The sequence below is a fragment of the Lepidothrix coronata genome, unplaced genomic scaffold (assembly GCF_001604755.1).
Source record: "Lepidothrix coronata isolate B3197 unplaced genomic scaffold, Lepidothrix_coronata-1.0 Scaffold158, whole genome shotgun sequence".
Classification (NCBI taxonomy): Eukaryota; Metazoa; Chordata; class Aves; order Passeriformes; family Pipridae; genus Lepidothrix; species Lepidothrix coronata.
This window is the reverse complement of record NW_016690338.1, coordinates 563,986-581,365: the sequence shown is the minus strand read 5'-3', so window position 1 is coordinate 581,365 and position 17,380 is coordinate 563,986. Positions and strand designations below refer to the sequence as shown.

General features: G+C 40.1%; 1 protein-coding gene across 6 annotated transcripts in view; it reads left to right on the top strand.

The window, feature by feature from the left end:
* The window catches only part of FAM105A (family with sequence similarity 105 member A), a 36,214-nt gene extending 19,375 nt beyond the window's left edge, over positions 1–16,839 (top strand). For all 6 annotated transcript variants that reach the window (XM_017829145.1, XM_017829142.1, XM_017829147.1 and 3 more), the window contains exons 2-8: positions 7,310–7,469; positions 7,578–7,609; positions 7,713–7,804; positions 9,963–10,112; positions 10,911–11,039; positions 12,800–13,072; positions 14,237–16,839. In XM_017829145.1, the coding sequence (XP_017684634.1) occupies positions 7,363–7,469; positions 7,578–7,609; positions 7,713–7,804; positions 9,963–10,112; positions 10,911–11,039; positions 12,800–13,072; positions 14,237–14,416 (963 nt within the window). In that variant the 5' untranslated portion in view covers positions 7,310–7,362 and the 3' untranslated portion in view covers positions 14,417–16,839. The remainder of the gene's footprint in view (positions 1–7,309; positions 7,470–7,577; positions 7,610–7,712; positions 7,805–9,962; positions 10,113–10,910; positions 11,040–12,799; positions 13,073–14,236) is intronic.
* Positions 16,840–17,380: the final 541 nt, after the last annotated feature.

Genomic DNA, 17,380 nt, shown 5'->3' with positions numbered 1-17,380 from the left:
TAATAATAATAGTAATATGTTTTTACAAGCAGAGAGCTTCCACACAGAACATTCTGCATTCTTAAATCACATTTTTGTGAAATGTTTATATTAGCTATGACTTTGGTATTACACTGAGTGATAGTAACTGAAATGTAAGTTCTCCTAATGTGCTCAGTTTTACCTTTCAACATGCATTTTTGGTTAAGATTTTAGGCAAGATGTGCCTGTAATGCACTCCCACCAAAAAGCAGAGGACTCCTGTGTGCTTGAGCTAATTAAATATGCCAGTTTGAAAGTGTTGCCCTTTAAATGATGAAGAGAGGGCAGGGTTTAAACAGTCCAGCTGCTTCCATACAAATTGCATGAGCTCTGCGGAATAAAGCTGAAGTTTTGACTTCCATCAGGTTCGACACTGAGAGGCCGGGGAAAGAGATGCAAGACCAATTTCTGTCATTTGCTTTCAGTGTGATGGCTTTGATATTTTGCTTTATGTGGGCTTGCTTTCTGCTTCTAGTCTGTCTTGGAAGGAGGGCAAGACACAAGTAAAACTCCCAAGCAAACAGGTATCACTGCAGGAATAACCCCTGCACACACCTCCTGAGAAAGCAGAAGCTTTGTGATCTGATGTGCCATCGGGAGATGTGAATTATTTGTGATTATTAAACCATAAATTATGTGTGATTATTAATCAGTGTGAAAAATACACAGCTCTGCGTGGCTTGCACACAGAATCGGGTACACTTTTGGGGAGGGCCATGCTCTGAAGACAGACATAAAATCTGTGTTGGGTGCAGCAGTCAGACTCTGTATGGAGATGGGAATGACGAGCGACATGGATGCAGCTTGGTGAGAGGCAGGCTGGCCTTTTGCTTAGACAGTAAACAAGCTCAGAAGAGTTGGGTTTTTGTTTGTCTTGGGTTATTTGGTCCTGCTGCTTGCCTGGCTATCACTTGGGGTAACTTTTTATCATCAGGTAAAAACTTGAAACTCCTTGTACTGCCCTGCAGTGTGCGCTTGCAGAGTGGACTGGCATTCCTTGTGCTTTCTCCACAGGGCTATAACACTTCAGCAGAGGATACCTCAAGGTGTCAAACTGCTGTTTGAGAATCAGCTGGCTGGTGACCACTAAGGGGCTGGGGAGTCATCCAGGGCTGTTCAGCGGGTGTTGTGTCCCAGAAGCGCTGCCCATCGCAGGCCAATAAGCAGCTTGTTTCGTTGCTCGCATCAAGATCTTTCCCACACCCCTGTCTGTTGGCATTCTCACTTCCTCAATCCAGGTGCTTTTCACCCCTCTGTGTGTGCAGCTGGGGACTCCTCTACTTTGCTACTTGCATCCCTCCTCTGGTGCTGACGTGGTGGCCACTGCCATGGGTTGTGCTGGAGTCACAGAGCCTAGCAGTCCCTTCCTTTGGGGCAACAGGTGGCAGGCTCAAACAAGTCCTGCTTTCTGGAATGGCAATGACCTTGGTGCCTGCACTGCTGGGGGATCAGGCTTGCATCCAGGCAGGGCCAGGGTCACTTCCCACACTGGAAAACCCCAGGGAGGGAGCAGCTGTCAGTGGACCTCTGTATGGAGAGACCAGGAGGGGTGTTGCTTGTGGTATCATCAGCCTCCTGAGCGTCCCTGTGCATCCTTGGAGGTTTGGGTGGTAGGTACAAGTCTTATGCTACCTAGCAAACAAGATTCTAAAAAAGGAGAAGGAAAATAATTGCTATTGCTAAATAAGACTTCCAACTTTTTTCCCCCATAATCAAGGTTCAGTTATCTAGACATATGAACATAAAAAACCCAAGGTGTTTATACCTGCCAGCTAGACTTAAGTGTAAGAAGATGTTCAGGAGGAGGCAAGTATTTTCTTTAATCTACTAGTTTGGATTCAGTACAAGAAAGGAAAAAAAAAAAAAAGAAAAGCATTTTGAGAATTGTGTTTGTGAATAGGTAAACCAGAAGCAAACATGAGCAGCATTAGGGATGACTCAACATGCGACTCTGCAGCAAGCATAATAAGAATCCTTAGAGTGGGATAATAGATTTAGTGCATTTACGTAAGTTCTGTTTGAAGTCTGCAGGCATTAAACTGCAATTCTGAATGAGAACGGATTTTTTCCACATTAAGAAAAACGCAGTAGCAGAGATTTCAGAGACTCCTTCTTTAAAAGGTTATCTTATTTTTTCAAAATTTTTTTTTTTACTCATGTTTTTTGTGGCATTAAATGCTATATTTCTAATCCAGTGTTCTGGACTGTAAGTTCTTAGAAGGCTTCTCTCGTGTTTTTTCTTGCTTAAATGGAAGTGTGGCTGAGCATTATTCATCTGAATGTCCTGGATGAAGCACCCTGTGCCTTAAAAATGAAGCTGAATTATACAGGAAATCAAGAACTGAACTTTCCTTTGTTCTTGTAGGCATTTGTAGAGGGGAAAATGGTATGTGCAGGCTAGGGCATGCATTAATATCTTGATTATATAGCTGAAATTGGTTTTGTAAACGTAACTCTAATAGGGTGTATTTTAGGTAACCACACAGTAGGTGAGAACACAGGATGGTTGTTGCTGCACGGTAGGAACAAGTACGTGTCACAACTGGATAGGTATGTTAACACCAGCAGTTTGGGTCCTGTTGATGATCAGGTCTGAAGAAGGCTGCCAGCCTTGATGTTCTATTTTTTTTCTGAAAGAAGATTAAAGGAACTGAGAGAGTACTTGGGACTCCTACACAGGACAGCTGTGTAAATAAAACCTTTCTTGCAAGTGATGGGCCTCAGTGATACCAAAACTATTCCATTTTCTAGTTAATTACATGATTCTAGTTAAGGTTTGGGGCTGAGATTCTGTTTTGTTATTTTTTTGGAGTGGAAATTGAGATCTGATCAGAAGACATGGTTGAACTTTTGATGAGTCACTGATGATTACCATCTTTGCCTGTAAATTATTCTTTTTTTTCTTATTATACCAAGGAGAGATCCTCATCTCTAGCTGTTTGTTAGAACAGGTGAAGGTTTGCTTAACAAGCTGACGTTGCTTTGCTCTGTAAAGGAAGGGTTTTGCAATGAAATAGTTATTGAATTCAGCAGTACTTCCCACATATCTTGGTATGTGTTTGTTCTGTTCTAAGTATTTTTAAATTCTGTTTGGTGCAGCACTGATAATAAACTGGGAAATCAAAGAATTTGTACTCTATTGGCACCACTCAGAAAGGCACATTTCTCTCTTCTAAGCTGTTATGGGATGTAATCTTTTGTAGGTATTGAATTTGTATAATTTTTTTCTGTGTCTCCCTCTTGGTTCATTCAGTTGAGGTGTCTGTGCATGTGTGTGTGTCATACTGGTGCTTGCTGTGTAAGGGAAAGATTGCTTGTTTTACCTTAAAAGAGGGACTTAGCCTGTTCTATAACATACCTCAGTACTGATAGTGTATATAATCTGGAAAAAAGCAATATGCAACTGTGAAGAGAACTCTGCAGGCACACAGTGAACAAAGGCAGACTTGGACCTCCATGCCAAGCCTTGATCTCTCAGTTGAGGAGTCTCTCTTCCTAGCTCTGGATCCAACAGAAGAGGGAGAAGGAGGGTACAGGTGGGCAACAGAAGGGTTAGAACACAGGGGTCATACATTCTGTCTCTCTCTCTGAATGAGGGGATACCTGTTTTTTGGGAGCTAGGAACATTGTGTTGTGTGATGGGAGTATGAAATTTGGTCACTTTATGGTGACAAGTACTATGTCCTAGTTTCAGTTCCAAAAAGACGGTGAAGAGGAATGTCCTGAAAAGAAATCACACTGTCAGGTTTAAATTTGGGAAGACTGTTGTCTTTCTGATGGCCTTGTTACAGGGATAGAGGAAAAAAGTAAAATAGTCAATGTGCCATCAGACATGCTGGAATATTGGATTGTGCTTCAGTAATGCATACAGTGCAGTCTGCTAGTTCCCAAGATGATCTCTTATATTTTGCATTTCATGAATTATGCATTTTTAAGATGGCAGCCTCCAAAAACGTGAGGGAGTCAAATGTGAAGCAAGTCTTTTAGAGACTGACTTACTTGAGAAAGAAGCAGGTGTTGCAGTTGTCTCTTACTTTCTTTTTTTTCTGGCCTTTTTTGTTGGTTTTGTTCTACTGCGTGTCTCTCCTGCTGACTTTGTGGGTGGTAAAAACTTAAGGTTTGGCATTAGCAGGAAACTTATGTGGCATGAAAAGAAAACACAATGTACTACTTGTATTGTAAGATAAACACTGCTATCAGCTCCTAATCCAGCTCTGTTCAGCCTCTGTTCATCCAAATTTATGCATGGGAGAAGAGTCAGGCCCCCCTGTCTTCATGGTGATGCTCATGGTCAGTCTTCAAAAAAATGTGAGCCCAGGAGCTGGTGGCAGCACCGGCCTCCTGAGGAACAGGATGAATTGTGTCCATATCACAGGGAATGGATTTAAAAATCTGTGAGCCTATTTCACTCCCCCCACCAGTGTGTTATTAATTTAATTGCTCTTCAGTTTCTGAGAGGGCTGGGAGGGGGTGGAAATATCTATTTTAAACTGCTGCTTTCTTTAATTTATGTTCATGATGTATTTTTACCAGCAACACTTCACAATCCAACTGCCATTTCTAAATGTCATTTACTCGAATAAAAAATGTAATTACATTTCTAAGTGTGACATAAGCACCAGAAGTAGTAACTGAATCACAAAGTGCTGTTTGAACAGCAGCTTTCCCATGACAGGAGGGAAAGTTTATGAAGTCCATGGTATGCTGTAATACAAGTGTAGCAAAAATACTCAAAATCACTTGTTTGCTGGTTTCCCCATCTCCCATTAGGCTTTCTATTAGAGTAATAACTATTTATAAATTCCCCGTATTAAATAAAAAGGGGTGAACAATATTTGGTTATCTCATGTTCTCTGACATGGATTTCTTGTTTTGATGGAAATGAGTAAGCCAGTGCTTCCCAGCACTCTTTGAAGGGTAGTTGCTCATGCACCTGTTAACTATATGCATTGAAAAGGGGGCTTGTTGAACTCCAGTACTTTTTTTTAGGATTATTACCATCAAAAGCTTTTTCAAAAGATTGCTTGATTCAGTTTAAAAGCTGATACAAACCTCTCATCTTTCTTTCTGTAAAAGGTGTAAAGGAAGATATTTTGCATTCCTATGAATTTCTTGGTACTCCATAAAGCAAAGTATATCATTTTAACAGATGAACCAGCTCTTGCTTTTTATAGACCCAGTTTGTTCAAAATCAAAATTGGGAGTGAACCATACAGTCATTTTAAGTAACGAAATGAAAGTATCTTCCTTTTGGTACTGTATGTTTAACTTGGTGTTAACAAATTTAATTTTAAATATCATTGTTTTGTATACAACAGTGTAAATCCAGAATACCCACTGATCCATGGGATGAATGTTTGTAAGCCATCAAGTTCCATTCTAGTTGACAGAAGGTTCAGTTATTCAGAGTCCCCTGAGGTTTTTCAATACTGATGTCTTTATTCTAAAAAAGAGAGAGAAAAAATTGTGATGGCTTGATTCTGCTGATACTGTCATCTGTTACTAATTCTCAGCTGTTGCTCTCTATGTAGAAATGTGTGTGCTTATTGACAATGTACTTACTAGTGTCCCTAGTAAGATGTGAGTGTGTGTATATGGGTCTGTGAGCATTAAGTGGGAGTGTCCCAGTGTTTCCATGAGGTTTTCCATTTCCAAACCTTACAACTGATGTTTTGCTGTCTGTTACTTGGCATCAGTAATAAACATTTCCTGGGGCTTCAGGTTTTTGATCTTCTTGGTTGTTCGTGAATGCATTTCCTGCTTTTTACTCCTCAGCGTGTGCAGGGAAAACTCCCGGTCATGCTACATATGCACACTTTGGTGCAACCTATGAGTAGAAGCTAAGAGAAGACCTGTCTCTCATCTTGTATGTTCACAGCACACAGTTTTTGTGTAAATGGGAACTAGCAGCCCAACCCCATCTCGAATTACCTCTTTAAAGTTTATTAACACCTTTTCATTTACAGCTCTTAACCTGCCTTTTATTCACGGGAGAGATGAGGTCTGTGTCTTGCCGCCGGATGACTTGCATACGGCATCCTGTAATAAAACTTCTTCAAACAACAGAATATTTGGAAAAGCTAAATATCAGCAGTGCTCTGTATATATGCAACAGTGCTTGTAAAATGCGTGTGTTGCTGTTTATCTCGTTGCCAAGGTTGGGATTCGTATGTAACTCTTTGACTGGATAGTTGTCAACAGTGCATGGGCTTAACTTTCTTGGAAAACTTAAGCCCCTCTTAAATTTCCTGTTAAAGCCAGGAGGGGCAGAAGTTCAGCTGACATAAAACTATGCTGAATGAGTAATTCCCTCTGTGGACTCTCCGTAGAAGGATCTTTACAGCCCTCTCTGGGGATGCCTTTATAAAAAGTTGAGCTCTCATAAAGTTTTCTACTAAAGACATAATAACAGAGCAGCTGTTGATCATAAACTCTGGGAATTTCCTATACTCAAATTTCATCCAGAGGACGAATTTGTCACTTAGGGAGCAGATGCTGCCTTTGACAACTATTCAGTCCTGAGGCCCTCTCTCAGTTGTAGGTCTTCTTATCAACAACAGACAACCATAACCTTTCCTAACCCTGTCTGTAATGCCAATGGCATGACAGAACCATGTCCTCATTTATGTCTGTAAGAACAGTGAGAGCGCACTCCCTTTGTGATGATCTCCTGAGCTTTCTACCAAATTCCTGTGGAGTTTTAAATTGACCCTAAACTTACTCAAATTGAGGCAGGAACATTCCTTTAATTCCCCAGGCAGTTGTATGATGCTCAGTCAGCTAATATTGCCTTATATGGCGCACTTGTCAACTACAAGTAAGTCCTAGGAACTCCTGGTCTTTAAAGCCATGACTTAAGAGACAAAGTAATGATAGTACAGCTCATCCTGAAGTAAAAAAAAAAATTTTTTTTTTTGTTTCGTTGGTTTTTGGTTTTTTTTTGTTTTATTGAACAGTTGCTTGGATACCAGTCTTCCTGTGACTCCATTGTAACTATATATATAGTTACAATACAGTAACTATATATATAGTTATATCCACTGTGTAGAGGAAAGCTTGGAAATGTGAGCTATGTGCACTCAAACCCCTAGAAACTTGAAAAACTAAGTGTATAACGTATATGTATATGTATTAAGTAAAATATAGTCATCTTTTACATGTCATGTTTTGTATTTCATTTGGAGTGGTATCATACTTGGATGATTTTTCTCTTTGTAAGAAAACAAATCAAAACAAGTATTTCAAAATAGTGATAAGATTTTTTCGTCTCTTTTTATGTCTCTTTTAGGAAGGCATGAGGTGTGGTCCTGGACAACAGCTACCAAGGAATCCTTGTGTTTCATGTGGCAAAAAGTGAAAGTGCAGCTAATGCTAAGCATGTCTTTCCTTGCTGCTGTTTTTTGGTATTGTAGAAGGCTATACAGCTTTTTAGCACAGCTACTGAAATGGTAGGTTTTTATTAAGCAGACTTCCATCTTCCCTGCTGTTGCTTATTTCAGTAAATACTGACCTCTTACACCTTCTAATTGGCACCTGTTTTATCATTTGTATTTCAGGTGGAGCAACTACCTTCAGAGAAAACTCATAAGTAATCTTTTTGTTGTCATACCACATTCATTAATCCCCCTGCAACTCCCCTTTAGATGTAGAACAGCAGAAGGTAACTAATCTATGAATCAATCTCAATTTAGGGAATCTCAGTGTGCTGACAGAAGTTGATCTACTTGGTTATAGTGCGAGAGAATGGAAAGGAGAAACAAAGCAGGCCAAACACATGAGGGAGGTAAGAATTAAATTTTAATCGCTGCATGAGGACGAGGGAGAACTAGTACCTGGGAAAGGAATAGCACTCCCAGTGCAACCAGCTGCAGCAGCTGCCAGAGCCTGCTACACTGGCTTATCAAATGAAAAGCAAAAAGGGCAGCATGAACATGGGTCTAAATAAAGGTTGCAACAGTATGGGCCAAAATGTTGATGAAGTTTTAGTTTTGCATATTCTCTGAATTCTCCCCTCTAGCACCAGCAACACACACAGCGCTCTTAAGGAAAATCATCCCCAGTGCTAAAGCCCAAATAATTTGGTCTTAGGTGCTGTCACTTGGCCAGCCTTTGATTTAAAGTAAAAACTCTCATTCCAGGGAGGAATGAAGCATCAAATCCAGTTCTCTTCAAAGCTCTGAAGGTCCATGTGACAGCAGCCAGTGCTTGGCAGCCTTCCCAGCAGCCGCTAAGGCCCCTTGTCCCCGGCGCCATCAGCTGCAGCTGGAGGCAGGCAGGGCAGGAGCTTGCATGTGACCTGTGCCAGCTTAGGTGGTGCCCAGCAGGCATGGAGCCAGTGTGCTGGTCAGTGGCCATCCCATGCCTCTGCACACCATCCCTCTGCTCCAGCTCTGTGCCGGCATCTTTGCCTGTGGAAGGTGCTGCAAGCAAGACACACACAGCTTAAGTGCACCAGTGTATTTGGCATGTGTGTAGCTGTAGGTCATGGTATTCGAATCACAGAGCAAATGCATACCAAGAAGGACTTAGGGTAAAAAGAAGCTGATAAGGCTAAACAGCAGCATAAGGGAATTATAGAAAAAAGAAGATAGTTTTCAGAAAGCTGGAGTTGTGTTCACTTGATGAACAGAGAAAAGATCCAACTTTGCCACATTAAATGCAAGAACGCAGCAATGCCAGAAGTTCACAGAACAACACAGAAGGCCAAAAACTATTTGGAGGAACAAGTAACAAAAAGATAGCAAAACTTCTAATAAATTTGCAAGCACATACTGGGCAAAAAGGCCTTTCAGAAAATCCATGATCCTTCTAGATGATAAGACTTGAAAAGGAAACTCCTAATATGGAGCAGCCAATGGATGGCTGGTTATATCAGGAAAAAGTTATCACTGTAAAGAGCACATCTTAGGATGAGGTTTTGCGAGATCCTTAACTAGTGTAACATGCTTGCTGTTCCCAAAAGGGCCAATCCCGTGTTTGTCTTGTCTCTCCTTTCTCACCTAGTTCTAGCTAAGCAGTCCTTCTCCCTCTTTTGTGCCAGCTCTCATGTCTTCTCTTGGATGTGGTCCACCCTGATGGTGAGCTGATAGAGCAGGTCATCCAGCAGGAGCCTTCTCAGAGCCCCCCCAGGCTTGCTGAAGCAGCAGGAAGATTTCAGTAGGCTTACTATCACAGCTGATAAAGTAAGAGTTAGGGGAGACAATGCAGCTGAGAAGTGGTGGTGGGATGGGGTGAGGAAGGAACAGAGATGAAAGAGGACCAGGGATTGAGAGCATCCTGCTGCCCCCTTCAGGAAGCAAACTGTAAGAGTGATGCAGCAGCCTGTGGGACTCTTCCTAATTCTCTGCAAGTTTATTGCTCCAAATTGTCTCAACAAGGGCTCAGATAGGAGCCAGAGATAATGCAGAGGAAGTGCAGGGAGTGTGTAGCTGGAACAAGGGCTGCCCGCTTCAGCACAGAGCTGCCAGATCTGCTCAGCCTCAGGTCACCATTGCACAATGGATTCAGGTCAGTGTAAGGAGATGTTTTTGCCAAAAGGAGTTTTCTCCAGATACCTGTTTCTGCCTTTTTGCTGCTGCATCTCATGTGTCAGTGCAAGTTGCGAAGTGGCTGAGGTTAAAGCTGTTATGCCACAGAAATCTTTGCTGATGTGCTGTAATTTGGTTGACCATGTGAATGTTTATGCTAGCAACAGTGCAGAGGCTTGAACAAGTCCCTGGGTTTTTAGAGAGTGCAGAGTCACTCTTAAGGGGCAGTGCCAGTTTAGGGTGTTTGCAAAAACCACAATGGTGTAACACTTTTGTGTATATAAAACTTAAAAAATATACTTTCTTATTTTCCTAGCCCTCTCTTATGAGTAGTTTGGAACTGGACTACAAACAACATGGGTTTTGTCCAAGATTTAAAATTTTTAATTGCTATTTTCTTTTTTCTTTTCCTAGGCTTATGAAGAATTGTTTTGGAGCTGTCATATCAAATACCTGAGACTAGTCAGGAGAGACAACTATAGTGCAGTAAGAGCGGTGCTTTTTCAGATATTCAGCCAAGGCATTCCTTTTCCTTCATGGATGAAGGAAAGAGATATATTGAAGGTAAAATTCATATTCTAAATGAACACAGTTCAGCTATCCTTGCACAGCAGAAGGAAGCTTTGTTCAGTGTGGAAACTGACGTGTTGGCTGTTGAAGTAGAGAATCATTATCAGAATTTAAAGAGAAGGTTTTCAAACCCATTTAACTACTTAACTGAAAAACTGTCCATGATATAAGCATACCTATGTGAACATGATATTAATAATGATATTTTAAAAATATATATATGAATAATGATATTAATAAATTATATTCAAAAACAAAAAGAAGAAGGAAAGATAAGAAAAAGTGGATGGATAAATTTTACTGCCACCCTGACAGATATTACTCCCTTAACACAACAGGATATTTGATTCCTCGTCATCCACATCCATGCAAAGTCCAGTGGCTTACTTGGGAACTGCTGTGTTGCTGGAGCAGCAGAAATCCTGCCCTGGGCTCCAGATAGCAGCAAGGAGGTGGGAGCTATTGCTGCTGCCTGTAGAGATGCGTGTGCAGCCTGGAAGGTGTCTGTAATCTTAAGTACCTCACCGAATTTGGAAATACCCAGCTTTTCCAGAGTGTGGGTTATATATTTTGCTGAGAGCATATTTTCATCTTTTTTTGACTGGCCCTGTTTTAAAAGTTTCTTAAGGACTTGGCAGTCAAATGGATCCTCCTTCATAGCAGTTATGAGGCTGATTTTTTTACAACTAGATGATAGAACCACATCGTAAATTGTATGTAGACAAGTTTATATAACTTTATATTCTACTTCTTGTTATGATTATGATTAGCTTGCCTTTTGTTTTTTCCCAGCTTCCTGAAAAGCTTTTGTATTCTCAAGGTTGTAACTGGATTCAGCAATACAGTTTTGGGCCAGAAAGATACACAGGTCCCAATGCCTTTGGGAAATTGCGCAAATGTATGGAGGCATTAAAGACAAATGTGAGTATTTAGGAAATGGTTGGGAGGAATAAAAGCCCTGAGGAATGGTTTGAGACAGAGTTAGAGAACTGCTTCTGGTTACATATTTCCGTGGCAGTCAGCCTCTCTCCCAGGTTCAGACTGCTGAGTTACTTGGGAAGGCCATCACCTCTCCTGCAGGGGAATCCAGCTTTTGGGGATCCACTAGGCTGAGTACTCAAAAGTCCTCTGCAAGTTAGGGAGGCCATCCTCCCCACAGCTGTTGCTATGTGGCTAGTCCTTGCCATCAAGTGCAGTATTTCATCATTTTGATTAAAAATAAACATTCTGTATGAGATGCTTCTGGATTACCTCCCCAAATGGGAAGGAGCAAACAGATGGTGCATTTTCTTCTCCAATGTATTTCCTTTGCATTTAAAGTGGATTTTCTTAAAGAAAAAAGTTTCAAGGCAACAGAATGAATAAATCCTTATAATTAACAAATTGTTTCAGAGCAGCTCTGTGATGCATTATGCTGTTGCTGGGAATGAGGTCTAGCTCCCAACTTCATTTTATTTTTATAAAGATGGTGTTTGGCCAGTGAGATGGATTTTTGCCTATTTTCACAGGAGGAGTCTCTGCTTTCTTTCCCATTGCCACAGAATTTTCATTGTCATAGAGTCATTTAGGTTGGAAAGGACCTTTAAGATCATTCACTCTTTGCAACTACCTGAAAGGAGGTTGTAGCCAGGTGGGCATTGGTCTCTTCTCCCAGGCAACCAGCAGTAGGACAAGAGGGCATGGTCTTAAGCTGTGCCAGGGGTGGTTTAAGTTGAATATTAGGAAAAATCTTTTTACAGAGAGAGTAATCAGACATTAGAATGGGCTGCCCAGGTAGGTGGTGGATTCATTGTCCCTGGAGGTTTTTTAGATGAGACTGGATGGGGCACTCAGTGCCATGGTCTAGTAACCATGGCGGTGTTGGATCAAGGGTTGGACTTGATGATCGCAGAGGTCTTTTCCAACCCGGTTGATTCTATGATTCTATTATCAAGTCCAACCATTAAGCCAGCGCTAAACCATATCCCCAGGTCCCATATTTCCGCATATTTTAAATATCTCCAGGGAAACTGACTCAATTACTTCCCTGGACAGCCTCTTTCAATGCCTGACAACCCTTTTGATGAAGAATTATTTCATAATATCCAATCTAAACCTTGCCTGGCACAACTTGAGGCCTTTTCCTCTTGTTCTATCACATTAGTTGGGAGAAGAGACTAACCCCTACCTCGCTACAGCCTCCTTTCAGGTAGTTGTAGAGAGTGACAAGGTCTCTCCTTGAGCCTCGTTTTCTCCAGGTTTTCAAGTTGTGACCTCACCAGTGCCGAGTACAGGGGGACGATCACTGATCCTGCTGGCCAAGTTATTCCTGATACAGGCCAGGATGCCATTGGCCTTCTTGGCCACCTAGTCACACTGCTGGCTCATGCTCAGTCAGCTGTTGACTAGCACCCTCAGGTCTTTTTCCACTGAATAACTTCACAGCCACTCTTTCCCAAGCCTGTAGCACTGTCTGGGGTTGCTGTGAGCCACGTGCAGGAACCAGCATTTGGCTTTGTTGAACTTCATACGATTGGCCTTGGTCATCTTGTGGGTTGCTGCCTGCAAATGCTGTTGTGCCTGAGCCATGTTGATTAATAGGTGCTTTATGCTTAGAAAAGGTATCTGTTCCTGTTTTGCAATCTTTTGTGTTAAACAGATTTCTTAATAATTTTATTAATATTCTTCTGTGTGCTTTCCAGTGGGCTGAAATAAGTGCTACTAAAGATCATGAAAAAAGAGGAAACATGTGTAATACGCTCTTTTCTGATGAAAGCAAGGAACACAAACTATATGAGGCCATAAAGTTCATCATGCTCTATGAAGTTGTTGAAGCCTATGAGCAGATAAAGAACAGGGAAGAACCTGTACATAATCTTTTTAGCCTTCTTTTTGCTCGTGATACTTCATCTGACCCTCTGAGTTTCATGATGAATCATCTGAACTCCATAGGTGACTCTATTTGCCTAGACCAGGTAAGGATACAAATGAAATATAAATCACAAAACTTATTCCATCTTTGATGTGATTAGATAATTTATCATCCATGATAGCTGGCCCATTTTCTTCTTTGGGATGCAGGGAAGTGGACTGAGGATAGCCATTTATTTTCTAGGAAAGAAAACATAGTAAGAGTGGACAGTTTTCTTGCTGGGACAAAAATAAATGCTGTGGGCTGTCAGTAAGACATAGTTTAGAAAAATAATACCTTTGATATATAAAATAATTTTAGATTATGCAGTTTTGACCTGTTGTTTTGCTTTTCCTATCTGTTCCACTATGCCAAACCCTGTAGCATCCCTCTGTTTTTTCCCCATTCTTTGGTTCCCATGAGATCTAATGTCTTCTAAAAGTACAGAATTTGAACTCTACTGTTCATATAAATATGAACCTTAACATATAAATATGTTAAGGTTTTTGCTTCCTATTTTATATTTAGTGAGGAGTTAAGTACTGACATCAAAGCTCCATGCTGCCAGTCTGCAAGTAGTTTCCCTTTCCAATGGCTGCAATTACTTTTTATAATCAATTTCAGTTATCAAGTCAACTGTTACATGACACAGTCATCTTTAGGAGCTGTTTGATTATAACTGGACAAGTTCTGCTCTGTCTGTCTTTGCCCAAGGAAATGGACTTTTCCCAAAGCATTTCTCCAGACTAAGCAATCCTTTGCAAGAAGTGTCAATGAAGATGCCAGTTCTCAAGTTTCATATATGTGAAGTACAAGGAAATTTTTTCCCTTTGCTGTTATATTTTCCTTATGTAGCAAGTGATCACAAGGTGGCAGACTTCCCGTTTTTCAAAGTCTATCAGTTTTTTGATAATAGCTAGTCCTTTCTTGCTCCCCGGTACGCTGTGTGAGCTGGCTTTGGGAGCAGGTTATATATCCTATCAGGTGGAGGAGGGATGTTTCCAAAGTGTCAAGCATTAACCAGAATATCCTCTGCATGCAAAAGAGCAGTAGAAGGACTGTTGAGAATACCTTCAAACTTTTAATTTTCTTACTCCTCTTGCAAAAGGGCCCCTTTTATTCCTTGCCTACTGTTTTGAAGCTAAATGACTTGCCCTAACTTGGATTATCATGAGTTTAGTTTCCTACGTCTAGAAATAAATGTCTTACATATGTCTTTCATTTTTAGGTTGAACTGTTTCTTCTTGGATATGTACTTGAAGTAAAGATAAGAGTTTACAGATTGCATAGGTTTAATACTGAGGAATTTCAAGTAAACTATCCAGATGAATACCGAAGGGAATGGAATGAGATTTCTCTCCTGACTGAGGATGACCACTACTATCACATCCCCCTGTTCAGAACGTGAAGAACCAGTGACTTGTTTTTCCTTTGTAAAATATAGTGAGTGACCAGTTCCAGTGAATTAGGTTTCTAATCATTAGCAGTAAAATCTTGAGAATGCTCGTTAATGATTACAGAATGATTTATGGGTTTATTGTGTAAACATTTTGCTTTCCCATTGCAGATCAGTTCACCAGCAGTCAGACATAAAAACCGTAAAACATACTGCTATAGTGTCTGGGGAAAAAAAAATCGCATTTGAGGGTTGTCAGACAAAAAAAAATTGGACTGCCTGACAAAGAAAGCAAAGGTAATGCTGGGTTTTCGATTACTGGCTTAAGGGCTTACTCTGGATGGGTTAAACTCAAGTGCCTAAAGCAATGAGACTGCCTTTCCCTACTGCCTGTCTAGCTAGGGAGGATGAATCACAGAGGAAGCAACTCTTGGGGTCCCACAGTTTATACTCCGAGATATTTAAGTTGTATTGACTTGGGGCTGCCTGGCAGGGGAGGACATAAACTGGGGCCTTTGTGTAGCTGCTTCAAATCTCACTTGGCTTCCCTTGTTGCTGGAGTGCCTCTCTCCAGGGATGGGCAGAGCAAGCAGCTGCAGGCTGTACTTACTTCAGGCATGAGAAATTAAGCTGTCTGCACCCAGCAGTGATATCTGAAGGTGAAGAACTTTAACACAGGGGAAATCAGCAAGAATACTGTGCCAGATGGATGGAAGATCGCTTTATAAGTGAGGAAAGAACGTAGCTTTCTCATAGCTAAAAAGACCACTAGTAATCGGTCACAGGCAACAGAGTTAGACCCAGTAGCTGCGTGTGGTTTTTGTCAGCTTGTAAATCCTTTAAGGGATGATTCCAACATTACCTGCCAAGATTTCCTTTGCAATTCATCTGAGAAAACTCTGCATGGAATACATTCACAAACACTGCATTTTCAGAAAATATTCATTTTCTATGCATTATGTGAATTCAGTAGTGTTGCATACGTTTTATCTTCTGAGTATGTATTAAACTCCTTGGTTAAGATTGCTATCACTTATTTAGATCTCCATGTTTGAAGAATTCTGTCTGGGACAACTAAATGAAATTTACCTTACTACATGGAACATTTTGCTCAGTTTTGTTTTCTAAAAGAATCAATTGTGTTTTGATTATTTCAGAATAAGGGACCTTAATATGAAGAAGTCTTAGATCTCGCAAAATATTTGTGAAAAGCTTACAGTGCCGTAGGCATATGGTTGTATTGAAGAAAACAGGATTAATTAAGAAAAAAACCCTCTCCTTTCTTTATCCTGGAGATACGAGGACAGGCAGGTTTGTTTTTCAGTTCCTTCAGGAGAAAATGCTAACCAGTAATAAAAATGTGAACAGGGCCTGCAGGAGCTAAAGCAGTTGCATGAGGTATTTAAATGTAATGCTTGGAGTCAATGAAGAGTACTCAGTTCCTTTGTGTAAAGGAAAGAAATTTTATCCCTTACACTCCTTTTATTTGTATGTATATGTATATATATTTATAAACACAAACACTTAAGTTCTGTATTGTAGCAGTTTTGTTTCCTGGAAGTGTTTCTGAGTTCAGTTTTGTTCAGTAACTTGTAGCTTTTAATTAAGAAGGTTTGATAGCTGTAATAATTTCATCTCATCAAAACTTGCATAGCGAATACTTTATTTATTAAAAGGAACTCTTTTTCACTGAATGAAATAATTTTATTACTTTAGATTTGGTTCTGCTCTGCATGGGGAAATGTTATAATGCTTGAGTGTAGAATATTGCTGTCTATTTTGCATCAACAGTAACATTTACAGCTATCAATAAATTTGTCTATATTTTATTCTTGTTTTGGTACAAGCAGACATACAAAAAATATGTATTTTTATAGTGAGCTTTTTAATGATTTGCATATTATTTATGAATAGAAATACAAAAACATTACAGCTGAAAGTGATAAATTGTCAAAATGTACATTTTTGTGATCTTGAACATATTAATAGCAGGTGATTAATAAAGATCTAACACAGACAGTGGAATTTACCTCACCAATTTGTATGTCTACGTCTGAACTAGGTCACCTTGGGCTCTCTGCCTTGTCAGTGGCACACAGATAGCCAGAGGAGTGGGTCTCTACCAGGGAGCTGGCAGTGATCAGCATAAATCTCTCTGCCCTAGATATTTGAAGTTAGGTGAGATTTTGTCCCAGTAATCCAGAAAGAACATATTGAAACAGATCTGCTGGCTTATCAGATGTCAGAGGTAGTAGCCAAATCATGACAGGAACAGAAATGGGATGTGAAGAAAGGAGCTACAGGTGAGGATAATCACAAGTCAGAGATAAATGCAGAGAGAGCTCTACACAGGATCTTAAGAAACATCAAGACAGGCTTGGGGCTGCACTGAGTTTTAACCGGTCACTCTGATAATATATTTTACAGATGTATAAAGCAAGAAATACTCATTTTTACATATAATGAAATACATGTATATTATATATGAAATACATGTGTGTGTATATATATACAAAATATATATATAAAAGAAAAATTCATTAAAAAAATCAATCTGAATAAAGTGCATCTGGAACTAACTGGTAGTATGGAAGTGAAAGGTGCTGCAGGATCTGTTCCAATCAGTGGCAGAGACAAATCTGCTATACAAATCCAGAAGCACAGAGTCATTACCAATTTTTTTTAAATGCAGTGCTGTAGGCAGCTAAAGGCAGGATGTGTTTATTATTTACTGGTTTTAGTTTAGCAAGAAGAAGAAAACATAATGAAACCTCCGCATCGGATTTGGATTTTTCCCCAAACTCGAAAATGTGTGTTAAGAATTTAACAGAGCAGCTGAAGAAATTTATATCTTTTATGTGTAATGGAGTAAAAAGTCTTGGGTTTTGAATGGAGTCTTTTTTTAAAAACTGCATCTCAAAAAATGTATGAGCCACATTACGTATTTCATTTTATCTGCAAAAGACATACTGGCAA